The 27,036-nt window shown below is 37.5% G+C and overlaps 1 protein-coding gene across 2 annotated transcripts in view; it reads left to right on the forward strand.

Annotated features, from left to right (window-relative positions):
- Positions 1–1,882: 1,882 nt before the first annotated feature.
- The window catches only part of LRRK2 (leucine rich repeat kinase 2), a 143,856-nt gene continuing 118,702 nt past the window's right edge, over positions 1,883–27,036 (forward strand). The window contains exons 1-12 of one of the 2 annotated variants that reach the window (XM_041736739.1): positions 1,883–1,976; positions 2,899–3,098; positions 3,352–3,437; positions 8,815–8,924; positions 11,433–11,521; positions 14,229–14,363; positions 16,740–16,874; positions 20,306–20,437; positions 23,079–23,198; positions 23,677–23,816; positions 23,909–23,988; positions 25,312–25,418. In XM_041736739.1, coding sequence (XP_041592673.1) covers positions 2,945–3,098; positions 3,352–3,437; positions 8,815–8,924; positions 11,433–11,521; positions 14,229–14,363; positions 16,740–16,874; positions 20,306–20,437; positions 23,079–23,198; positions 23,677–23,816; positions 23,909–23,988; positions 25,312–25,418 — 1,288 coding nt within the window. In that variant the 5' untranslated portion in view covers positions 1,883–1,976; positions 2,899–2,944. The other variant, XM_041736738.1, reaches the window with a different exon arrangement.

Consider the following 27,036-nt stretch of genomic DNA (forward strand, 5'->3'; position numbering starts at 1 on the left):
TGTAAGAACTTTTGGAAGATTAAGTCTACTTGTCTTTTGCCATATGTGTTGCAACTTTTTTTCCAGTTTCCCCTTTGCTTTTTACTTTCATTTTTTCCCCTTGACCATAGAAAATTTAAGTTCTTATGGAGTCACATATACTAAACTGTGTTTTTTCTTAGTTTTTATGTTCCCTCATAAAATCTTGATTCACTATTAAACTATATTTTCTTTTTAAAATAATTTCATTTAGTATTTTCATCCATGTAGAATTTGTTTTGATGTTTGCTATAATTAGCAATGTTCATGTTATTTTTTTTTCTTCCTAGGAAGTTAGCCAAATATTCCAGCAACACTTTATTTTCCACTGAACACTACCTCTATCATGAATTTTCCCTGTAGCCTTCCTTCTCAGTCTTGTTAACTGCCTGCAGAGTTAATATGTCTCAGGATTTTAGTTAATCAATTTAACTTTTTTGTTAAAATGTTAACAAAAGAGGATACTTTGCCTGACTACTTCTGGTAGTTTGACAGAATGTTCCCATCAGAGAATTCATGGTTTCCATCTCACCTACCCACAAATTGGCTAATACAGAGTAGACAATAAGTAGTCAACAGGTGGACAAAAGAATTGAGGAGACACTGATTTACTTAAATTTATGTTTCTAGGGAAGGGACCTAGGTTTTGATTTTTTCGCAAGAAAATATCCAGTAGTCTGTGAGGAGGAAAAACTGAGCTAGAGAAAAAAAGAAGGAAGGCATGGAGGGGAGAATTCTTAGGAATGTCTGAGATATTGATTGGTTAGTCAGAAGTTGAAACAAGTTCAGAAACCAGTTAGGAAAGGATATACTGATGGCATGATAAAAATAACAAGGTTGAGAGTTTTTTGTTGTGTTTTCATTATGGAAAATTTATGTAGAGCAAGTAGTACAATAGACCACATGAACCCATCACCTATGTTCAGCAATGATCAAATCAAAAGTTGGTATTATTTCATCTCTGCCTCTACCCATTTCACCCCTTTCTCCACCACCAGATTACAAGCAATTCCTAGCCATTTCAACTGTAAATTTTAGCATGTGTCTGTAAAGGATAAAATGTTTTTATGACAGTGAAACATTCACACCATTGAGGTTGAATTAGAATGTGCAGTTTTACTAATGTATTAGGGCAGCCTCCTTCATTTCCATTTGTGTGAAGAACCTTCAGCTCAGCATTGGGACATCTATCTGGGTTGAAGTCTTGGCTCTTAGCTTTCTATCTGTGTGACTCTAACAGTAGTCTTCTATCAGCACTAAATCTAAATGTCCTCATTAGCAAAAGAAGGATCAGTAGTTGTCTCACTCATTTCAGAATCATCATCAGATAAAGCAAGAGAAGTGAAAACACACCACCTAAATTTGTGAAGGACTAACTTCCAGTCCAATTCTCTCCTTCCTAAGTAAATGACCCCCAGGACAAATCCTCTGAAGGCAACAGATCACCTTTGTCCGGCCTTGCCTCCAGTGTCTCTTACTTAGGTTTCTCTTCCTGAAAAACACATTACTTCGGTACTTTTTTTTTTTCCTTTTTAACTTTAGAGTTACAGACACTTATAAGTAATTTTAAATACCAGGAGAACGATGTTCAGGTTTGTATCTTTCACCTTTTCCGGTTTTCCGCTTTCATCTTTTCATTTACCCTGTATTTCTCTTTAAATAGGGCTGAGAACTGCTTATTCTTTGGTGCGCCCCAATTATCAAGACCCTACGGAGCGCAAACTCAAATTTCCAAAAGTTAATTTTAGTGAACTTTTGGCCAACGGAGCTTTAAGATAAATAACCGAGGGGGCGGGGGGAATGGGTGGCTGGGTGGGAAGGGATTTGCTCCCCTACAAAAAGCCACAGCAACCACAGGAAAAAAAAAAAAAGAAAGAAAGAAAGAAAGAAAAGAAAAAAAAGAAAAAAGAGCCTTCAGCCGGGCACATTTTGATTGCAGAAATCCCTCTCCATCCCTGGTGGGAAATTATTCATTTCCCTATAGGGGGAACTCTAAAGAACATGTTTTCCTAAAAGGGGCCAACTGGGCGGTGTCCTCCTTTCCCGACGCCCAGATTTCTATTCTTAGATCTGGAGATAGGCGGCGGCTTTCATTTTTTAGGTTTTCCGAGCGGGCGGCCCCTCCGCGGCGCTGAAGGAGCGGGCCTGGGGCGCTGCAGGGGCGGCGGGGGCGGGGGCGCGGGCGGGCGCGGGGGCGGCGGCGGGGGCGGGGGGCCCGGGCCTGGGGCTCCGTTTCCTCCCGCGGGGAGCAGGAGCGGGAGCCGGTCCCGGGAGGCGGCGCTCTCCGGGTCGGGGACCGGGGCCACCCGGCCGGGCCCAGCCCCAGCCGCACGCGCCCTCCCTCGGCCGAGCCTCCGCAGGCCGCTGAGCTCCTTTTTGGGGCCCGGGTGGGGGAGGAGGCAGCCGAGGAGGAGGGCTGCGGCGAGGGAGGGCGGCGCAGGGCGCGGGGCGCGGGGCCTTCCTCCCCGAGCGGGAGCGGCGGGCGTGGGCGCGGACGGGGCGGGCGGGGCGCGCGGGCTGCGGCGCTGAGCTGTGCTCGTGCTCGCGAGCGGCGGCGGAGCCCGGGCCCCGGGTCCTAACCCCGGGTCCTAACCCCGGGCCCTAACCCCGGGCCCTACCCCGAGCCCTAACCCCCCCTCTCCCGGGTCCCTGCGCCAGGCCCTGCTCCAGCCCTAACCCCGGGCTCTAACCCGGGCTCTAACCCCGAGCCCTAACCCAGAGCTCTAACCCCCGGCTCTAACCCCGGGCTCTAACCCCAGGGCTCTAACCCCGGGCTCTAACTCCCGGCTCTAACCCCGGGCTCTAACCTCGAGCCCTAACCCCGAGCCCTAACCCCGGGCTCTAACCCGGGCTCTAACCCCCGCCCTATCCCGGCCCCAGCCGCCGGCCTCCGCGAGGGAGGGACCCGCGTGGAGCAGAGTCCGTCATGGCCAGTGGCAGCTGTCAGGGCTGCGAGGAGGAGGACGAGGAAACTCTGAAGAAGTTGATAGTCAGGCTGAACAATGTCCAGGAAGGAAAACAGATAGAGACCCTGGTCCAAATCCTGGAGGATATGCTGGTGTTCACGTACGCCGACCACGGTAATGAGTCGCAAAGAAACTCTCTCCTCCACTCCCCTCCCGCCTCTTTTTGCAAACTTTCTCCCTCGCGTTTTTCGGAGTTGCACAAACCTGGGCTCTTGAGAAGCCACAGACTGTCAACTCCTTAGGGCAGAAAGGAGCTGAGAATTGTAGGGAGGTCTTGCGCTCACTTCTTTTGCTTTCTCTCCCTGTTTCATCCCCTGTGCATGGATGGTGACTTTGCTTCTTTTTCCCTCACCCCCTTCTCTTCCAGCCTCCAAGTTATTTCAAGGCAAAAAAGTCCACGTGCCTGTGTTGATCGTCTTGGACTTGTATATGAGAGTCGCTAGTGTGCAGCAGGTAAAGGAGTTGTTTTCATGTCACCCGTTTCCCTTTCTGTCTGGAAATAGATGTTTTTCTGTCAATATTACACACCCAAAAGTTCTGGGTTAATTCTGGCATTTGGCTTCTCAAACCACTGACTGTGATTTGAAGAAGGAAGCGATACAAGTCATGATCAAATGTTACTGATGTGAAAGGGCCCGCTAAGAGCTCCCTAATTGTTTTTGTAGAAGTAGATTTATACAACTGACCTACAAAATATGGTTGGTGGTGGGTAGGAAATAATCAGAAGTTGAAATTTACTTCTGTGATTGGCTAGATGAATTCACCAGTATCAGCATTTAATCAAATTATTCTAAGGATCTTACCAAGAACAGCATGTTCTAGAGATGACACCGCTGTGAACAGTTAGGGAAAGGAGAATAATTAACCACTAAAAAATTAATGATGATTAAATTAATAAAATGAAGTAACTGGCAAATTCTCATAGGTTTAAGCTTTCTTTCTTTCTTTCTTTCTTTCTTTCTTTTTTTTTAAGATTTTATTTATTTATTCATGAGAACACACAGAGAGGAGAGAGAGACAGACAGAGACAAAGGCAGAGGGAGAAGCAGACTCCATGGAGGGAGCCTGATGTGGGACTCGATCCTGGGTCTCCAGGATCACGCCCTGGGCTGTAGGCAGCGCTAAATCGCTGAGCCACCGGGGCTGCCTTCTTTCTTTCTTTCTTTCTTTCTTTCTTTCTTTCTTTCTTTCTTTCTTTCTTTCTTTCTTTCTTTCTTTTTCTTTCTTCTTTCTTTTTTAAATTTGAGAACAGATTTCTGGCCTTTAATTGTAGTGTGCATTGTGTTATCTAAAGAAAGCGATGTTTTACCATCCTCCTGTAAGTTTATATTTTTCAACTCTTTTCATATAAACTGAATATAAAAGTGAGACTTAAAATCAGTACCACAGGGAACACAAAAATGTGTTAAATGCCTTCAATATATTAAAAAAAATGAAGATGATAATTGAGGATGATTTACAGTCAAAACAAATGATTGGCTAACATATTGACTTCCTTTGTAGATTTTGAGATTTAGAGAACTGAAATCAGGCACTTGCATGTTGTTGGGTCCTGAAGAGAAAGAGAATTGAACTTTGAACTCTCTCAAGGTGTAGTCAGAAAGCCAGTGTTTCTTAATACTTACTGGAGAGGCTAGACGCAAGTAAGAATTATCTGGATCTCTAAATCTGTATCTACCTTTATCTTTATGTTCATTCATCTCTGTATCCAGCTATGTCTAGTCTGGGTGAACCATATTCCTAGCTTCTTTTAAATGAGGACATTTACATTTGGGATAAACGGTTATTTTAAATTTTCTTCAACTGAAATATCTCCCATCTGACTATTGATTTTCAAGTTGTTAGCAAACAAAATCATGAAAAGATGGGAGGCGTGATAGAGACACTGTTCCTTTTAGCATCCAGTGCCTGAATTTTGCCCATGAAATATGAGTCACATTTTAGAGCTGGCCCATTGTGCTTGCTGCTTCCCTCCCACATCATCCCTTCTCACTTGCCTCTGCTTTGGTGTTCAGAAGTGCCTTGTCTGGCAGCTTCTATTCCTTGGCTTCCGTGCATGGTATAGAGAGTCTTCCTGTTGGGTGCCACTCAGAACCCGCGGGACCTTTGGAGGGCTTGCTGTGCAGGGTCCAGAGAGGCAGTGCTAAACTTGAGAATCCAGGGGAGGCTGGAGCAGACCCACCCACCACTTCATTCTTTGTTTTAGAAGTTATCCACACCTGGACATGTTTGCATGGAGTGGCTCTGAGTGTCACTTAATACCTCGTCCAGTGGGTACCGGAGACGACGTATGAAGAAAATAAGGAATTGTCTTTTGATTTGGTTACTTAATGGAATAGAATTATTCATTTCCCCACCATGTGTGTATTAGTCTGCAAAGGCATGTTATCCCATCATTTAATTCTCACTGGAATCACACTGCTCTCTCAGAAATCTCACTGGACATTTTTACCTTTACATTTTACCAGAGTTAAGTACCACATTGCTAATGACAGAGCCAGGACTCAAGTCTTCACATACCTTCAGAATCTCTTTTCACTATACGTTCTGAATTCACAAGCTTTTCATGCAAGTAAGAAGTACAGTGATTTGTTACAAATACTGTGGCCTTGCTAGGCACAATTACATTATCAGTTTTAATTATCATTGGTCTTATCAAGGGAATATAGAAAGGGGTCACTTTACCAATATTTTAATACTCCACTTAAAGTGAGTTTTTTTTTTGCTTCAGATTTATTCATATTTGTGGTGTAATTTATATATATATATATATATATATATATATATACACACACACACACACACACACACACATCCTTTAATGCTTTATATGTTGAGTTAGTTGGAAGTGCTGAATTAAAACTTCTGAAAGATGAATTGAAGAAGGTAAGGTAAATTTAAAAGTAAATATTAAGGTTTCTTTCCAGAATTCATTTAATGTGATATTTCAGACTCCAAATTCTTTTTCCAAGGTCTTTTTATATTTTATTACTGCTCCTTAATAAATGACAGTCTTGGGATCCCTGGGTGGCGCAGTGGTTTGGCGCTTGCCTTTGGCCCAGGGCGTGATCCTGGAGACCCGGGATCGAGTCCCACATCAGGCTCCCGGTGCATGGAGCCTGCTTCTCCCTCTGCCTGTGTCTCTGCCTCTCTCTCTCTCTCTCTGTGACTATCATAAATAAATAAAAATTAAAAAAAAATTAAAAAAAAATAAATGACAGTCTTTAGAGAATTGGTAGTTAGGCTAGCTGTCCTGTAGTTTCCTTTTTTTGCCAATCATCTCATCATTTCTCAGTGCTCCTTAATTTTACATTACTTGTCTTTATCCACACAGTTTCAACCTTTGAAGTAAGAGAACGAAATAAATGAAAGTCACTAAATTTTTCTCTAGCCCCAGACTCTTTCCCATTGTGCATTAATTAGATGCTTGAATTTCCAGAATAATTATAATAACGTGAACTACCAATTTAATTGTATTATAACTGGGCAGGATAGGAACCTTCTCTCTGAGTGATAAGCTTTTAATTGAGGAGATTAATGGATCAGTTGTTACCTCTGCTCTGCTGCCAGAGATTGTTTAATCACAGAGGCTCAGTTGCCTCAATCTTTTTTTGCAAAGCAATTACTGATGCTGCTTATTCACCAACCAAAACAAAACAGGTTTTCTCCTTGAGTCACTCATGCAGCTACAGAAATGAGTAGAGCATCCTATGTGACTTATGATTTATTTCCTACCGGAAGCTGTTCCAAATGTTATTTTCTTAAATACGTGAGGAAAAAGCTTCGATGTGTTTTATGAAAGCACGAAAATAGCTGGTTTCTATGACAGCTGGATTGTCGATGTCTGTTCAACTTACGTGGAGGAGGATGTCCTACTTAAATATAGGTAAAAATAGCTGTCAGAAATTGCTGCCTTTTCAAGCAATTTGAAATTATGTAAAAGGATGTAATGACAGAGTAAAGCAATTCATGCTTAATTCAGAAAAGATTCAGAAATAATATTGTAAAGAGATCTTGTGTAATCATTTTTATCTTGGGAAAAAGCCCTTGTTTATTCTCATAAATAACAAACTTGGGCCATTATTCCTTACTGGATATTCTTACCTTGTCATTGAGCTCTGCGTCATTTCTGCGTCCAGTCTTGCCCAGCAAGAGCCTTACCCTGCAGCACTGTCGTTACTACCCAGCATCTTACTCTCCTCACAGCTTAGTAGTTTCAGAGGCTTCCATCTCCCTATTTTGAATTAGACTGTGTTCTAATTCCTTTGAAATCTGGCTGAAGTCCTACCTTTTCTATATTGTTTCCTTCCCTGGGCAATGCTGACAGCGGATCGTGCTATCAGGATTCATATATCGGTGTTTATCACATATCCTACCTAGACACTTTTCATTAATCTCTAGATGCTACACATTAGTGCATTTTCTATTTTCTTTGGGTTTTCTTTTTCCTGACTATATCAAATCTAGTTCTGTAATATAATAGAATGGAAGATCCCTTAACTTTAGAGAGGAATACACAATAGGAAGAGTGAGTTAAATGTAATCTCTAGTTTGAAATTCAAATACTATGTTTTTTAAAAAGTTGTATTTTTAAAAACTGTATTTTTTTTAGAAGAGCATCTTATTCAAATTGGCACCATGTATAAACAGACTAAAAAAAGTATTTACAGCGTATTGGTAGGATCATATTTCATTTGGAAGTGGGAAAATGTCTAGGGATATTTCTGATGTCCACATGTCATCAACTCACATTTGGATGTTCTAAAGAAACCTAGATGGACCCATTGAGAAATTCTATCTTCTCTCTTTCTTATAGTGGCTTTCTCTTTTCCTGTACCAGGTGTTACAGTGCCATCAGACAATTCCTTTTCTCTGCCAGTTATCTAGCTACTGTACCTGTGGAGCAGTCTTTCCTAATAACTTGGTTTGGTATCAGAATTTCCAACTTTTCCTAATCCTCCATTCCTTTTTGTTTTTCAATTAAAAATATTTTTTTAGCCTCCATTCCTAAGTACTTCATTTTTTACCCCCCTACAATTAAAATCTTAAGTATTTAGAAGAAATTCTGTCCGGTAGATGTGACTTAAAAAATCTTGTACTTCATAATCTTTGTGTGTCCTCTGAAACTATTTTTTGTTTCATTTTATTTAATTTCTTTTTATTTAGATAATAGACATCTGTTTCCTTAATTCAGAAATGCCATAATATTTTTTTGCATGCCCTTCTTGTATGGTTTTTGGAGAAATATATCTTTTTTTAAAATTTTATTTATTTATGATAGTCACACAGAGAGAGAGAGAGGCAGAGACACAGGCAGAGGGAGAAGCAGGCTCCATGCACCGGGAGCCCGACGCGGGATTCGATCCCAGGTCTCCAGAATCGCGCCCTGGGCCAAAGGCAGGCGCCAAACCGCTGCGCCACCCAGGGATCCCGAGAAATATATCTTTTAAGTGTATTTATTTATTTATTTATTTATTTTAAAGATTTTATTTATTCATAGAGACAGAGAGAGAGGCAGAGACACAGGCAGAGGGAGAAGCAGGCTCCATACAGGAAGCCCAACGTGGGACTTGATCCTGGGTCTCCAGGATCACGCCCCAGGCTGCAGGCGGCGCTAAACCACTGCACCACCAGGGCTGCCTTTTAAGTGTATTTAAAAGATATATTTTAAATATGACCTACTTTCTTCAGTAAGTATTTTGGATATCATTTTGTTTTAAAGTAATTCTTTAAAAATTTGGGAGTCATCTAGTCTACTAAGAATGAAGAGACTGAATATGGTCTTTTAGCGTGTTTAAAAAATGTGAATATTTGCCTTTCTTTCTTTCAGGTGGGTTGGTCGCTTCTTTGCAAATTGATAGAAATCTGTCCAAATACAATGCAAAGCTTAATGGGACCTCAGGACATTGGACATGATTGGGAAGTCCTTGGGGTTCACCAGTAAGTATGACAGATGTGTAGAAACAAACTTCATTAAGTGTTTATCCAGACATATGACAATCCTGCCCTTAATATGTCATATATTTGTAATTCAAGCAAATCTGGTAAAATCCTCTAAAATACAGATTTTTTTTTTCTGAAATCAATGACTTACATTTATAGAGAACTTTCTTTTAACTCAGTAGTATATTATCTAATTGAGTTAGAAAACAACATTTGAGGTAGAATGTCAGGTGCTATTATTATTTTAGTAATATAATAATACAGTTATAAAATTGGTTAGGTTGTAGATTTCTGATGACTACTTATGAATTCAAATCAACAAAAGGTTTTTACTTTTTAATAGTAGAACTGATAAAAACTAGTTCAAAAACATGAGTACTAAAAGTTTGTTCTGTAAGTAGTAATTCAGAAGTTTATGCTTTACTGTTTTTAAAAAGCACATGTATATGTATTCATATATATACATTTATGAGCTTAAACCACAGCTTTCAAAATGAAGAAAAAGGAGGAAATTACCTCTCAGCACATCTGCAGTCAAATCTTGATAGCTGTTTTACCAGCTATGTTACTGCAGTTTGCAACATAATGACTTCATAGATGAAACTACTTCTTCAGCCATAATTAGTTCAGAAAAGTTTTCTGAAGAAAAATGTGTTTCCAGGAAAATCCTTTTTGTATAACTTTTTTTCCCTTGATGCTTAAAAATTATCTTTTCTTATGAACTTTAGGTGTTCTTTGTACCTAGTATGACTTCTCTTTACCACAGAGAAGTGAATACCTGTTGCTTCCAATGACATGTAGCTTGTGAAAAATGTATTTTATGCAAAACTAAATTTTACATTTTCGTATTGTTTACGGTTGATACTTCAACCATAGTTGCAAGTTTAAACAAGTAAGAGCTGTTTGTTCACAGGTGAGCATACATGTGCTTACTTGTTTTTCCATCTTTGATGTTTTATGTGTTGCTATTCTTCAGTTTCCAGGATCTAAAGAGTGCTTTGTAAAGAGCATGTTTACAGTCAATGTATGTTCTCATCTCCAAACAATTTCTGAAAGTCTATGAGTCACTTCTAAAGAGTGCAGCATTTAATGAGGAATTATACGAAATATACTGTAATTAATAATTGAAATGTTATGTGTCCCTTGGCTTGGCTGAGAATTTCCAAAATCCCCAAAGATTAGCAATCTATATAACCTTAGGGAGTTTTAGAAAACTCATCTAGTCATATTCTAGTATAAACTAACTGTTCAAATTAAATTACATAAACATTTCTGTAGGGAGCTCATTCACTTATTCATTCAGCCACTCATTTGCTCATTCATTCATTCACCCTCTGTTCATCATATATTTATAATACTCCTACTTTAGGCCTGAAGTAATGTAAACAAGATAGACACACTGCTTTCTGTAGTGGAGCATATTAGATCATTCCCAGCAAACTTTATTTTTTTATTAAAGATTTTATTTATGAGAGAGAGAGAGAGAGAGAAAGAGAGAGAGAGAGAGGCAGAGACACAGGCAGAGGGAGAAGCAGGCTCCATGCAGGGAGCCTGACGTGGGACTCGATCCCGGGACTCCCGGATCAGGCCCTGGGCTGAAGGCAGCACTAAACCGCTGAGCCACCGGGGCTGCCCTCTCAGCAAACTTTATTGTAAAACATAATCTCCCTGTATTCAAGAACTTTTTTCCACCAAAGTCGTAGAGTACTAAAGGAGAACTCTCTTGTGGAGATGAAGTGAGGAGTAGTGGGTATGGTACAGGGACAGGTAGGATAACGTGAGTTGGAAGAGAATTGACGGAGTAGAGAGACAAGGTCTCTCAAGTCTTGACCTTGCCAACTGGAGACCATGTGGCAAGTTTCTTGGGAATCTGTGGATGTCACCAGGCTCTGTCTTCTCCAAATGATGGAAAGCTAACCACCAGTAGGTAGAAACAGACTAAAGATTGTATATTTTAGAATTGATGAACTCAGAGATTTAAATTTAATGAATTTGAACTAGTTGAATATTATTGATATACTGGGTTCACTATGATAAATATTGTCAATTACTCTTTCAAGAATAGTAAAAATCAATAACTTAAATATTAATATGGGTTCTTAATTTATATGTACAAACTAACGTCTTTATTACATCTCTCTATTTTAATATATCAACATGCATAACATGTAATTCACAAGTCTGTATCAAATGGGCTTGATCTCTTGATGCATATAATTCTTCATGATAGTTTAGATATGGAGTTGGGTGAAAGTAGTTAATAATTGAGTTTGAATATTCAGAGGAAAAATTTTTAACTTTTTAATTTAGACATAATATTTCCCTCTTAATTGTTAATAAGTTTGGCTCAATTTTAATGGAAGAAAAATGCACAAGAGCTTCAATAAAGGGAATGAAATACAATGAGATGAATAAAAATACAGGTGAGTGAAACACAATATCTAAAAAAACGAACATCTAAGTGTGATAATTCACTGTTACCTTGATTTCTGTTTTTAATTACAGACTGATTCTTAAAATGCTAACAGTTCATAATGCCAGTGTAAACCTGTTAACAGTTGGACTGAGAGCTTTAGATCTCCTTCTAACTTCAGGTAATACATACACATGTATATTTTAATGTTGACTCAAATTAAAAAAAATTAAACCATTTATCAAATGTGTTTTAATATCTTTTTAAAGTATAAGAACATATACTTGAAATACTTATATACTTAAATATCAGTCATTTCCAAAATTCTTTGTTTCTATTTTCTCTCCTCTCTCTCTCTTTTTAAAGATTTTATTTATTCATTTGAGGGATAGAGAGAGAGAGAGAGAGCGCCAGCACAGCAGGTAGGGCGAGTCATTGAGGGAGAGGGGCAAGCAGACTCCTTGCTGAAAATGGACACACACGCAGGGCTTGATTCCATGACCCTGAGATCATGACCTGAGCCAAGACCAAGAGTCAGACACTTAACCAACTGAGCCACTCAGGTTTTCCTCTCCTTGTCTCTTTTTTTCCTTTAAAATTCCCACCCAATATCATGGCCTTAAGCATCACCTTTATATATTATCCCCAAACCTAATTTCTGTCCCTAGCTTTGCTCCCAAAATCTGTCCCACATGTCCCATTCCCATTAGCTTGTTGGCCACACATATCCTTGTCATTATTATATCTTTCTCCATTATATCTCTAATATTTTTCTATATATATTCTAAGGTATGACGTAATAGCAATATTTTAAAAGTACATAGCTTCCTTTTTGAATGCTAAATGCCAGGCTTCACATGTAAGATACTTCACATGCTTCTAAAAATGTAATCCTCAAAACATCTCTTGAGATAGGTATTTGATCTCAGTTTTCTAGTGAGGAACATGGAAGCACAAAGAGATTGCATCGGCCACTAACTAGTAGAATGAGAGTCTGAGTCCACATATCAGGTTCTTTCCTTGAGGACAATTCTGCTTGGATGATTATGGACCTGAAAACATAGAATCTTGGTATGATGAAATAATTATGATCATTGCTGTAATGGACACTTGCTGTTATATAAGGTTCTGAGAACAAAGGCTACTCACAGGGGAGCTAATCATGATGACAGGGAGTGGTTTTCCCCCTCAAAATGGTAGAGGGTGCTTTAGGTCAAGAGAACAGCATGTGTAGAGTTGCAGATACCTGGGAAGATGACATGATAGGGATTGGACCTGTGGGGTAGGAAGATTTTATTTTTTTTATTTTTTTATTTTAAATGTTATTTATTTATTTATTTATGATAGTCATACAGAGAGAGAGAGAGAGAGAGGCAGAGACAGAGTCAGAGGGAGAAGCAGGCTCCATGCACTGGGAGCCTGATGTGGGATTCGATCCCGGGTCTCCAGGATCGCGCCCCGGGCCAAAGGCAGGCGCCAAACCGCTGCGCCACCCAGGGATCCCGGTAGGAAGATTTTAAATGTGCTCATTGGCCCTATTAAGTAATGAAGACCAGATAAGAGAAAGGAAGAAGGAGAGTAAAGACGAAGGGAGAGGAGTAAGAAAGGCCAGAAGATTCTTATCACTTTACCACAGCCTTTTATTAAAATACATAATGGGATTCACCAATGAGTCTTAACCATGATTTATTTGAAACCCATCCCTGGGAACCTCTTTTTTCTTTTTCCTTTGTTCTCTGTTTGCAATGGACAGGAAACCAAGAGTTTATGAATTTGAAAAATGTCCCAACACTGGGATATATTGAAGTCAGCAATGTGCAGACAATTAGGAAATCTGACGTGTGTCTTCAAAAGACTGGTTAATTTAATATCTTCCATATAATATTTAGAATTTTGTGCTGTTAGAAAAGTTCTTAATGTGTTTTAAAGTTCATCTCAGATACTTATTAAAGGTTACTTTATAGATTGTTTCTATTGTTTGGCCTGTTAGTTAATTGATTTAGTAGCTATTGGGCACTTAACTGTTGTGTTGGCCTCCGGAGAACTCTAAGGCAAATGAGGCAAAATTCCTACAACATAGAAATTCACTGTCCAGAAGCACAGTCTAATGTAACTTTTTTTGCAATGAAGGAAATGTTGCATCTTTCAATATCATGACAAATAGCCATATGTGGCTATTGAACATTTGAAGTGTGGGAAACTAAATTTTAATTTAATTTAATTTTAATTCTAATTTGAGTTTAGAAAGCCACATGTGCTTAGTGGCTACCTAATTGTACAGGACAGGGAAAGACATAAAAAATAGTGTGAGTGGGCGCCTGGGTGGCTCAGTTGCTTAAGCATCTGACTCTTGATTTCTGCTCAGGTAATAGGATCCAGCCCTACCTCAGACTCTTCAGGCAGTGGGGAGTGTGCTTGAAGATTCTCATCCTCTGTCCCTCCCCCAACTCATACTCTCTCCTCTTTTTTTCTCAAATAAACAAATCTTTTTAAAAATAGTAGTGTGAGAAATAATTTCAATTTATGTTTTTAAAAATTTTTAAACGATTTTACTTATTTGAGAGAGGGGGAGAGAGAGAGAGAGAGAGAGAGAGAGAGAGAGAGAGAGAGAGAAACATGCATAAGCTGGAGGAAGATTGAGAAGGAGAGAGAATTCAATGCACAGTTAAGTGCCCAAGGTAGAACACAGAGCTGGATGCAGGGCTTCATCCTATGACTACAAGATCATGACCTGCACCAAAACCAAGAGTTGGCCGTTTAACCAACTGAGCCACCCAGGTGCCCCCAAAAGAAGAGTCCACAAATCATTCATAGTCCTCATGTGAAAATCAACACCCTAAATGTCAAAGCAGCTATTTATCTGAGGCATATTGCTCTTTTCAAAATAGGCAAAATCACTTTGCTGATACTGGATGAAGAAAGTGATATTTTCTTGTTAATTTTTGATGCCATGCGCACATTTTCAGCCAATGATGAAGTCCAGAAACTTGGATGCAAAGCTTTACGTGTGCTGTTTGAAAGAGGTATTTAAAAATGTCATATTATCTTTTCTCATACTTACAGAAGAAGCAAGGGAAAAGTAGAATATAATTATGATCATTAGAAGGTATCTAAAATGTTACTATTTATGAAGAAATGGCGCTGTCAAGTCAAGGATAACTAATGGGGTTAATTCAGAAAAAGTGCCCGTTTTCTGGATAGAATTTCATTCCTAGGTTTTAAATTATGCAGTTGTAGTAGACTTTCTTCCATTGCTTCACAAGGCTTAAGGCTCACTTTGCAAACCGGAAGTGTAGGTGTTAAGAAAGAAAAAATAAAACTGTGAAGCTAAAGCATAGATTAAATTTGGATTTATGATGTTGAGTCATCTCCAGGGATTTTAGAAATTGCTACAGGCTCTGTAGAAAGAACCGGGAGGCTTGCAAATTGTCCCTTAGGGAAAAAATATGTATTTTATTGCATGACACTAAGATTGATAACAGAGATTATCATATCATTTTGGAGTTGGTTGGAACCATTAGTCCTTCCACGGACTTGATTAGGACATGGATCAGAGAGGTGACATGAGCAACTTGCCTGTGGGCACACAGCTTGTTACCATCACTGTTGTTTAGTTTACCACCATTTTTTGGGACTAGCTTCTGCATCATTATGAGAACCAACAGTGCTAGAGGTTTAGGCTAAGAATAACTTATGTGGGTTCTGTGTCTATGTCAGTTTGCCACTCTCGTTTCTGGCAGCTCCAGGAATGGAATAGATCAACATCTACTAATTTAATTCTTGTCTCGTTCCAGAGAGACTTCAAACAGCTTATAGATACTTATAATATACCAGAGGAAAAAAATGGATGAGGAAATGCATGAAGGGAAAATAATATAAAGCCTGGTTAAATTTACTAGGGACTTCAGGTCCTGTATACTTGTAAAGGCATGGACCAGAAATCTGGCTCTCTGCTTCCTATCAGGCAAAGAAGAGTTAAACATTGCCTATTACAAAATTACTTGAGATAAAAATAAACCCATTTATCAGGAGACATAATCAGTCTCCTGGTCATAGGAGACCTGGGAATATGCTCTCCTGGGTTTGATAAACCCTAGAAATGATAAAGTATACACATTTTGTAAGGAGTACAAAGCGTATTTCAGTGAGAGAGACTCTATCAAATAGTGTCAGAACAGTATGGTCCTGGAAACCAGCTCTCTGATGATTAGCCTTGGCAGAGAAGAGGTTTACTGTGAGTGGAGAATCAAGGAACTGCTTGTCTTTTGGGATATTTTCTATAAAGGTTATATCTTGCAACTAAACCTTTGATAAGAACTGAGCAGAACTGAGTTTGAGGTTCCATTGTCTTGCGCAGGTCTGTAATCTTCTGTGTTGCAGTTTAAGGGCACATTCTTATTGATGGAAAAAAGGCTAAGATCACTCACTAGTATTGTGGTACCCATCTAGGACATATGGAGAAGGATCAGGGAATGTTAAAAGGAAGCTCTTATTCAATAGAAATATTATCAGTACTGACAGTATTTTGATTCTAAATACAGAGTAGAACAATTTCCGAGTTTTGCTAGGACTATCAAGTTCCCTGGGACTTATTGGCACCTGTAAAGTGAATTTTCAAAATTTGAAAGTATACTGTGGAAACTACTCCATAAAATGAGAAGATTCCATGATACTCCTCATTTATTAGAAGAACCTATTCAGTTTCACATCATTTTATATGGACCATTGGTATCAAGTTGAAAAATAAGTAATGCTGATCATAAAGAATGCTGCATTTTCCAGCATTTTTGTCAGTGCCATTCCTAGGCTAGATAAGCCAGATTTTTCTACTTGTTTTTGAGCTACTCATATAAAAATACTCCAAATGGAACTTGTTGGCTTGATCAAAAAGACTTTAATTATGAAAGCTTATAATAATTTCTGATGAAATCAAGACCATTAAGACAATACTTCAAAGTCTAAGTGCTTGTCACTTGCTAAAGTTCACCTCTCTTGAACTGGGCTGCCTTTCACCAGTGTACCATTAACCACTCCTTTTTAAATATTGTGATATATTCGCTTGTAGTAGGCCATCTTTATTAGTCATTGGTCAGTTTCCTCTAGAATCTCCCAAATGAAATTATAAATAAAGGTGTTTTTCTGAGAATTGTTTGGTCACTACCACTTTTAGATTTTAAAACATGGAGTAACTAATATAGGTCAAAAAGAAATCTTTTAATCTCAGTAGCTTTTTTTTTCCATTATAAAATTCTTAGGAAAGGTTTTGCTGAAATACATATTTTTAACTTTATGTATGTTTACTTTGTCTCATGCAATTAACATGAATATTATATTTTTGAGCAACTGACCTTATATAGTATCTTTAAGCTTTTCCATTATTTTGTCTTCCATTTTTCTAGTTTCAGAGGAGCAGTTGATTGAATTTGTTGAGAATAAAGATTATATGATCTTGCTCAATGCATTAAAAAATTTTAAAGATGAAGAGGAAATTGTGCTTCATGTACTACACTGTTTACATTCCCTAGCAATTCCTTGTAAGTACTCCATGTGCCTGATTTCCTTTTTGTATATGAAAAGTTAATACTTTATATCCTTTCTGAATGCATTTTTAAAATATTTTTATTATATAGAAACTTTTAGGTGTGAATTCTATTTGTTTATTAATTTAATTAATTGTTATTGATTGGTACTGTACTGCCACTGGCTCAGGACTTGGTGTTGGGAAACAGTAGCAGCAAACACGCATATATGTTTCTTGCCTTCTCAGAGCCCATGGTGCCATGCCAGATATAGTTAAGTATATAGGTGATTACAGTGTATTATAAGGCAAGTATTAGCAGAAGTACATAGGGTTGTAAGAAAAACAGGGATAGAGGCAATATCTCTTAGTAGAGACTTTAATGACTTTAGAGCTTTGTGTATGGATGTCTTTGTGTATGTGGAGGTAAAGTGAGAATGCAGACAGAACATTGTGAACATCGTTGTGTCAAGATCCTGAAGCAAGAGAGACCACAGTGCATCCAAGACAATAAAAGTAGCTAGTATCCAAAAGCTATAAAGAACTTACCAAACTCAACACCCAAAGAGTGAATAATCAATCAAGAAATTGGCAGAAGACATGAACGGACGTTTCTCCAAAGACACATGAAAAAATGCTCCATGTCACTGGGCATCAGGGAAGTGCAAATAAAAACCACAATGAGATGCCACCTCACACCAGTCAGAATGGCTAAAATTAACAAGTCAGGAAATGACAGATGGTGGCAAGGATGTGGAGAAAGGGGAACTTTCTTGCTCTGTTGATGGGAATGCAAGGTGGTGCAGCCACTTTGGAAAACAGTATGGAGGTTCCTCAGAAAGTTGAAAATAGAACAACTCTATAACCCAGCTACCCTGTGACTAGGTATTTATCCCAAAGATACAAATGTAGTTGATCTGAAGGGGCACCTGCACCCCAATGTTTAGAGCAGCAATGTCCACAATAGCCAAACTATGGAAAGAGCCCAGATGTCCATTGACAGATGAAAAGTGAGGAAAATAAAGAAATAAAGAAAGTGTGGTATATATATGCAATGAAATACTACTCAGCCGTCAAAAAATGAAATCTTGCCACTTGCAACAATGTGGGTGGAAGTAGAGGGAATTATACTAAGTAAAATAAATCAATCAGAGGAAGACAGTTATATGATCTCACTCATATGTGGAATTTAAGAAACAAAAGAAGATCATAGGGGAAAGGAGGGAAAATAAAATAAGATGAAATCAAAGAGGGAGACAAACCGTAAGAGACTCTTAATCATAGGAAGCAAATAGGATTGCTGGAGGGGAGGGGGTAGGGGGATGGAGTAGGTGGGTGATGGACTTTAAGGGGGGAGGGGCACATGATGTAATGAGCACTGGGTTTAAGACTGATGAACCACTGAATTCTACCTATGAAACTAATAATACACTACATATTAATTAATTGAATTTAAATAAAAAAATAATTAGTAGAAAAAGATATAAGAAGTTCAGTAAACTGTGTACTTGAGTATGTGTGCATGCGTGTGCACGTGTGTGCACATATGCGGATACCCAGCCCTGAGTGTCTGCTTAATGGAGGTGGGGGCAGGGGTTGATAAGAGTCTCATCAGTGGATGAGACTGGAGACATAAGTAGATCTTGAGGGCTCAAAAGTCACAGGACGGAGTTTGAGCTTTATAGTGATTCTTGTTTAGCATTTTCTTGATGCTTTGAAATCTAGGCACTTACCTTACAAAAAAAGTACAAATAGGAAAAAGTTAATTTGCTCTGTATTTTACTGGTGACTACTAATGGGCTAAAATCAAGATTCATTTTATTACTTTTGTTTTGTAAGTGCACGTGAGCATTTCATATTTCATGTATTACCTATGTGAGTTTGTCCAGGATATACACACGCATTTATCTAGTGATGTTTTCATCTTCATACATGCGAAGTTATGAGGATTAAATGATTAAATAAGTTGAAAAATGCAGAATAGTACCTGGCGTGTAATAAGTGTAAAAACGTTGATAGTATTATTACATAATTTGTATTTCCTATGGGTACACTATAGTATAGTATATATAATATGCATACGTAGTTTCAGATATGGAAATCTGCAGATGTGAGTCTTCAGTAAAAACCCAATCCCATTGTGAAAGAATGCCCTTTCTTCATGATTGTTTTAAAATCCATCATTTTCTTATCTTTCTTATCTAAGAAACAACATACGAATATAGATGGGGCTGTCCTATAACAGGAAATGGATGTACTTTTAATTTTATGGGTCATCCACTGTCAAAAAACTGAATATATTTTTCATTTTACTGTTCCTCAGCTATATTTATACATTTATTTATTTGTTTGGGGCTGGCTACTTTGAAATTCATTGTCTTCCACCCACATCTGACATAACTGCAGTGAAAAATGTGTTGATTCAGAATGCAAAGGTCAAAGAAAGTAGCAACTAAAAATAAGAAAAGTGAAATGTTTTAAACACTGATTCTAACTGAAAGGTGTTTGCTTTTGAGTCTTAGGGCAAATCATGTTTGCTATTCTGAGTAAAATCAGATAATTATTTTCAGAGGCCATTTCCTTTCATTATAACATGTTTTCCTATACTCAATGCTCTTTAAAATATAACCTAAACATTAAAAATACATTTTTGGGAAAACAGTTGGTTAGTTTGATTATGCCAAAAAGGCAGAAAAATGTTTTGCAAACACCTTTTTTTGGTTTGTTTTTAATAATAGTCAACATTTCATTCAGAAATGTAAATTAGTTTTCTCTATATAGGTTCATATATTCACTCTTTCTATTGACTAACTGCCTTTCCCAGTAGATTCTTTTCTTCCTTTCCAGTTCGCCTGTGTTTGTCCCCTAGTCATATATCCTGCTTCCCCCATGTTTTCCCCCAGATATCTCAGTGCTTCAGGAAGCTTGATTTTGCAGTCTGCTACACTGGCTGCTCTTCTGCTGCCCTTTTGGAATGGGCAGGAAATAAGTCATAGTTGATTTTAGCTTTTCTGTTATGTGACAGGATTTTGATTTTCCTTCTGTTGATTTGAGAAAAAGGAATAAAATAAAGGGCATTATCCAATGGTGTAGTGTCTCCTTAGGAAATAGGCCCCAAATTCATTTATTTGAAAACTTATTATGACCAAGAATCACATTTTTAGATTCACATAAAAACACTCAATTATCCCTTAATTTAATTTTATTTTTAAGTCAAGAGACAAGAGTAGAGCAATTTTCCCTTAATGCTAGAGAAGAATCCTAAATCTTATTATATTAGCATTGAACATAGTGTTTTTTACAACTATTTGACAGAACATGATACTTAAATTTGGAAGTATGGCCATTATGCTGGCATATATTTATAAAATATAGAATATGTTTTTGTATGTATATTTCAAATGGGAAGTTATTACCTTTGTATAATTATTATTTCTTTAAATTTAGGCAATAATGTTGAAGTACTCATGAGTGGCAACGTCAGGTGTTACAATATTGTGGTAGAAGCCATGAAAGCATTCCCTGTTCATGAAAAAATTCAAGAAGTGAGTTGCTGCTTGCTCCATAGGCTTACATTAGGTGAGTTATAATTCTTGTTAATTTATTATCCTGGTCTAGGGATGCCTGGGTGGCTCAGCAGTTGAGTGTCTGCCTTGAGCTCAGGGTATGATCTTGGAGTCCTGGTATCGAGTCCCACTTCAGGCTCCCTGCATGGAGCCTGCTTCTCCCTCTGCCTGTGTCTCTGCCTCTCTGTGTGTGTGTGTGTGTGTCTCTCATGAATAAATAAATAAAATCTTAAAAAAAATTATTATCCTGGTCTATCTGATGTAAGTATATATAGCATATGTATGTTGTATATTGATAAGTAGCATATTGATATACATTGGATGGAAATACTATAAAATAGCAAACGATTTTGCCATGCTTAGAATTTTAAAATGAGTAGCAAAAATTGACATGCATAAAAAAAAATTGACATGCATAATGTAAGAAGTCTTACTGTACTATTCATACTGTATTTAAAGTATAACTATATCAACAGTTGATACATACAAAAGAATAAACATAACATGTAGAAAATGTAAAGTGCAAAGTAGAAGAATGGCCCAACCAACTTAACTATTAGTACCTTACCAGTTCTGATAAAGCTACTCTGGGCTACTTCTTTTCCCTGTTTTCTCTTTTTTTTTAAATTTTCATTTATTTATGATAGTCACACAGAGAGAGGGAGAGGCAGAGACATAGGCAGAGGGAGAAGCAGGCTCCATGCACCGGGAGCCCGACGTGGGATTCGATCCCGGGTCTCCAGGATCGCGCCCTGGGCCAAAGGCAGGCGCCAAACCGCTGCACCACCCAGGGATCCCCATTCCCTGCTTTCTCTATTGAGTTAACACTATCCAGTATTCAAAAGCCATCAACTCAAATCTTCGGATAAGGATGCTTTGCTTTTTTCACTCATTTATCTCTTAACAGATTATTATTTGTCCCATTTAATGACTAGAGAATTTGTTGCCTTGTTATGCTTCAGAAGAAGCTTAACTTTCTCTTCACAATTAATATAAAAGCCCAGAGTCAATGAATACATATTTAGCATTTTGTCAAATTGTGTATTATGGTCACACACATTACATGCACATTAAAGTATGTAAAGTCTTTATATAATTTGCTATGTATTTTCATATAAATTGTCTGAAAGTAAGGAAAGACCAATCTCACTGGTATTTCCCCATAGTCACACAGCTGGTCAATGGTAGAGCAGTAGTCGGCAGTGGCATAGTAGGGAAAAAAAGGTTAAGGAGCAATCCAAGCTTAGATAAATTGGTAAAACTAAAAGAGAGTCTTTTGAAATGACTTTCCAAGGCTAAAGATTACCAAATGTGGGGAGTATGTCTGTTTAGTGGTTGAATGTGAAAGAGGTAAGAACATAAGAAGGTGTTGATAAAAGAAGAGCCATGCCTCGTTAAACTGCTTTTTGATTTTGAAGCCATTGATTAACATTTGGTGTGGGCTTTAAGCTTTTCATAATATAGAATTTTTTCCAATCCTGGCTTTCTGTCTCAGGGATCATATAATTAAATTTATGGTTAAATAGGAGTTTTATTTTAATTTTTTAAAAAGATTTTTATTTATTTATTCATGAGAGAACACAGAAAGAGAGGCAGAGACACAGGAAGAGAGAGGAGAAACAGGCTCCATGCAAGGAGCCCAATGTGGGACTCGATCCCGGGAATCCAGGATCACACCCTGAGCCAAAGGCAGACGGTCAACTGCTGAGCCACCCAGGCATCCTGAGTTTTATTTTATTTTTTAAAAGATTTTATTTATTTATTTGAGAGAGAGAGAGAGAGAGAGAGAGAGAGAACATGAATGGGGGTAGGCAGGCAGAGAGAGAGGGACAAATAGACTCCCTGCTGAGCAGAGAGCCCAGATGAATGAGGTGTTTGAAACCAGGACGCTGAGATCATGACCTGAGGGAAAGTCAGATTCTTAACTGACTGAGCCACTCAGGCGCCCCTCATTTTTATTTCTAGAAGGAAATTGGTGACTGTTGGAGAGTTACAAATAAGCTTAAATGGAAGGAGGCATGTATTTCTGGAATATCATTTACAAATTCCTTCCTCATAAGGATTTATATTTTCAGATGATGTGTTGATTCTTAGAAAAGTGAACGTAAAAAGGGATGAGACTTTTTCCTGGTTTGGGTTAGAGGGGGTGAAAATTCTTCTTCTTCTTCTTCTTTTTTTTTCTGAGATCATCACAGGTAAGATCAAATAATCACGTGTGACAATGAGTTTTCTGAGCAACAGCATTCCTTTAAGTGAAAGAAGGGTTCAGCAATTCGTTTAATGACAAGGGAGGATTTTCTCCTTCATCTTTGGAAGATCAAGCTATTTTGTCCAATGAATACTGTAGTGCCATGCATAACAGATACCTCATTGTTTTATATAATGACATGAGAGGGAGTGAAAGAGAAAGCAATTAATGTAATTATTTTTGCCCAGTCAGTTCCATTGTCTAAGTGAGACAATTAAATGACTACATGAAATAAAATTTCAAACCTTTATGCAATCATAGTAAGCTATTTAAATTAAATTAATATATATCTTAATGTCATTAAAATATTCACTATTTATTTTTATTGATTTAAACACTGTTGTATAATTCAAGCAATTTAAATTCCATGGATGACGATTCAACTAATATCTCACTTACCTTTCAGGTAATTTTTTTAACATTCTGGTATTAAACGAGGTACATGAGTTTGTGGTGAAAGCTGTGAGGCGGTATTCAGAGAACGCCACATTACAGATTGCAGCACTCAGCTGTTTAGCGCTCCTCAGTAAGTAACTGTACTCAAAAGGAAATTCTTACAGCTGCATTTGATCTTGAATGTCAACATTGTGACAAGACATTATAACAAGAAAGTCATATGTGGAGTAGGAAGCATTAAATGCCTTTTCTGTTCCAATGTAATTCATTTTCTAATAGAAGATCCTGTCAAGGGAACTAACAGTTGTGATAAGTACACCCTTTCCATTTTATGCATGACTAAATACATCCTTGATTTAACTTTGTTATTGGGTAGCTAATCTCAATTAATCTTCCTCTAGTTTGTGATCATTTGATACTCTCTTCCTCATTTGATCATTTACCTAGATGGAATAGCAATATTCCAAAGTGTGTAATATATTTAAAAAGTCCTTATAATGAACTAAGGCCACGACTACGAAATACCTCACTTTGTTCTTAATGTTTCAAAATCTGGATTTCAAGTTGGTCATTCAAACTGTTAAGACATATCTTTATATTTTTTCAAGCTGAGACTATTTTCTTAAATCAAGACTTAGAGGAAAAGAATGAGAATCAGGAGAATGATGATGAGGAAGAAGAAAAATTGTTCTGGTTGGAAGCCTGTTACAAAGCATTAACATGGCATAGAAAAAACAAGCACGTGCAGGTTGTAATCTTTCATAAATATAATACTTATTCAAAATTATGTTTGTTCAATAATTTATGTCTTAACAGGTTTCTTTTTTCTCCCTGATACAGGAAGCTGCATGCTGGGCTCTAAACAATCTCCTTATGTACCAAAACAGTTTACATGAGAAGATTGGAGATGAAGATGGCCAGTCAGTAGTTTTTGATTTTATATGATAGGAGATTTTAGTTACATTTTTAATCAATCCCTATAAAATACTGTAACTATAACTTTTATTATTAGAAACATTTTTAATATAGGCATGTATGTTTCAAGTGTTGCCACAAAATATTAGTGTGTATATAATATTTTGATCCCTGGTGTCTTTGAGAGATATTACCCAGGGATTTGGAATCAAGAGTCATGTAGAAATGATGAATTGTTGAGCAGGAACCTTTCAATTCTCTAGCTGATCATTTAAAAATGCTGTGTTAATTAATCTCAGGTGACAGAAATTGCAGAGCCATCCGTGACCTTTTCTGTTGCAGTCACTAGCCAGCAGGTTGTCAATATCAGGAATTAAATGTGGTCAGAAGCTTCATTAGTGATTCCTCACTTGATGTTGCATTGCTGACCTGTCTCTTCTTGAGAGTTATCTGTAAGTGTCAGCTTTTGAGGAGGCTTTCCACAGGAGTGTAATTCAAGCTTCATAAAACCAACCCTCTTTCTCAAAGATACAAACTAAAACCCAGAGTTTTGTGTATATCAGAGTTGTTTCATGGCCATGAGCCTTTGTGCTTTACGGAAATGCTTATGTTTGCTCTGGGTATGCTCTTGCTTTTGATGACTTTTAAATGACTTATCTTGGAAACTTAAATAGGAATAGTCTACATCTCAAATCCTGAAAATCTGTTTGTATAGTGATCCATTGCCAACCAGAAGAGAATTAATGACATAGATGCTATTTAATTTTACATCTCCGTTTTGAAAGGAAAAAGTAATTCTTTTGAAAACTGTATGTTAAATGAACAAACATCCTAATCCACTTTGAGCAATCTTTATAAGAGGTTAGGTTAATGGTGCAGTTTATAAATTTCAGCTCATAGCACATTGATTCCTCAATATCCATAAGAGAACTTTAAAATAAATACATTATTAAAAGAACATATATTATGCCCTATACTTTTAAAACTTATGATGCTTCTTTATAATTTTCATTTTTCTTTTGTTTCCATTTTCTTCTTTTTCTCACTTTATCTTTTAACTCTTTATTCCTCTTTATATATTTGCTGAGTCTTTCCCCCTCTACTGCTTATCACATTTAAAGAAAGAAATACTGATTTATTAGGGTTTAGTAAATTTGAACTATCTTTTAAATATAAAACTGTTCAACTATATTTCACTCTTATAAGTGGAGGTGGCATGAAATGTTTGTATGCCTTTATTTGTTGTTAGAGGTTAGATAATGGTACATGAATATTTGAACTAATTATTAAAAATATTACCATTAATATTGTGGTTGAATTTGTGAAAGGTTCCCAGCTCATAGGGAAGTGATGCTGTCCATGCTGATGCATTCTTCATCAAAAGAAGTCTTCCAGGCATCTGCAAATGCGTTGTCGACTCTATTAGAACAAAACGGTAAGGGGTGCACAATTTTTTAATACAAGGATGTACATTTTGTGTTTTTTTTAATTATAAAGGCAATTATGTTATAAGATTTCAGATATGTAGATTTAGGTATGTGATATATGGATATATTGGTATATATATATATATATATATATATATATATATATATATAAAAGGATAAAGAAGAAAATGAACATTTTTATTTTTTTCCTGAATTTCTGTATGTATGGTCACACATGACATATACAATATATTTTCTATTTTTGGAGAAATAGGATACTATTAATACATTTGTAACTAGATTGCACATATTTTCTTTTTTGTGATGATAAATGTAAAATTTCATATTACCATTTTTAAAGGCAATGTTATTTCCTAGTGTACACCTAGTCCTGGATACACCTGTATCCTATTTTATGAACCTGTTTTTCATTGATGGACTCTTGTGAGTGGGATTTTTTTTCTTTTGTACCAAATGGTCACTTTTTTCTATATTCTTTTATATACTGTTCCTGTTATTTTTTAAAGGCAAACTTTCTAGATAATATAATGTGTGGAGAGATATTCACCATTCTAAAATCTGGTAAAATTGTCATTTATATGTTAAGTCTTACAGTTTTCCATTATTAAGGAGACAAAAATGGCTATTAAGCCTTTGGAAAGACTTTGAATTTTAAAACTGAGGCTCTGGCTGTTCAGATTCCAGGCCCCCGTGAACAGGAAATACTGCCAGAAAATCTTGGTAGAAAATTCATCATAAAGGCATTGGGACTTGGCAGCTCTTGCAGGATATTTTTGGAGAGAGAAAAATAGAGAAAAACACGCAAAGCCTGAAACAGAGACCAATGGTAGCACCGCCTGTTAGTAGAGAACCTTCACAGAGTGAAAAGAATTAGAAACCACTCATGCATGTTTCTCAATGCTGTTATTTAAGTCAAATCAAGAGGAAAATAATTTCTTCTTCCTTTTCCTCCTTTCTCACTCCACTTCTCAGTGGCACTTTAATAAAAAAAACTTGAGCTGGCAAGAGCCCTTACAGAGAGAAAGGGCTTGCCCTCTGGGATGATGAGTCAGAGCAGGAGTGGTAGGAAAGGGAATCGCTGTCCTTAAATCTCCCATCATCTGCTGTGCAGAGGCCTGGATAGGATCTCATTCCTGAAAATGGGGACCAGACTTGGCTGCTTTTGTATGGCACATCTAGGAGAGGAGAACAATCCTAGTGTCTGAGGATTAATTATGTTTGGAGCCAGCCTTGATTTCTTTGTTCAGAATCAGTGCCCTGCTCTTCCTTGTTCCTTATTTCTTTGTTCCTAGCCACCTGCTGGGTAAACTGTACTCACATCCCTGTATTGTCCTTGGAGTTCTGCCTTAGGAGAATATTAAGAACTGAGCAGCTTGGTCACCAACCTCTGCAGGCAGCATCTCATTAAAAGACACTTGGAAACATTGAGTATGCAGGATTGGATGTAGTTTTCTAGAAAAATGATTGGACTGACAGGTAGAAGAACTGGTTTCTGCCATGGTGTTACCCAGGCCAAAGCTAGAACATCTTTTTGACATTTTCCTCATTTAATTAATTAATGAGTTCAGTCAATGTGTATTGAGCTGCTGCCAGACAATGATCTAG

Source organism: Vulpes lagopus, chromosome 21, assembly GCF_018345385.1.
Source record: "Vulpes lagopus strain Blue_001 chromosome 21, ASM1834538v1, whole genome shotgun sequence".
In the NCBI taxonomy this organism is placed as follows: Eukaryota; Metazoa; Chordata; class Mammalia; order Carnivora; family Canidae; genus Vulpes; species Vulpes lagopus.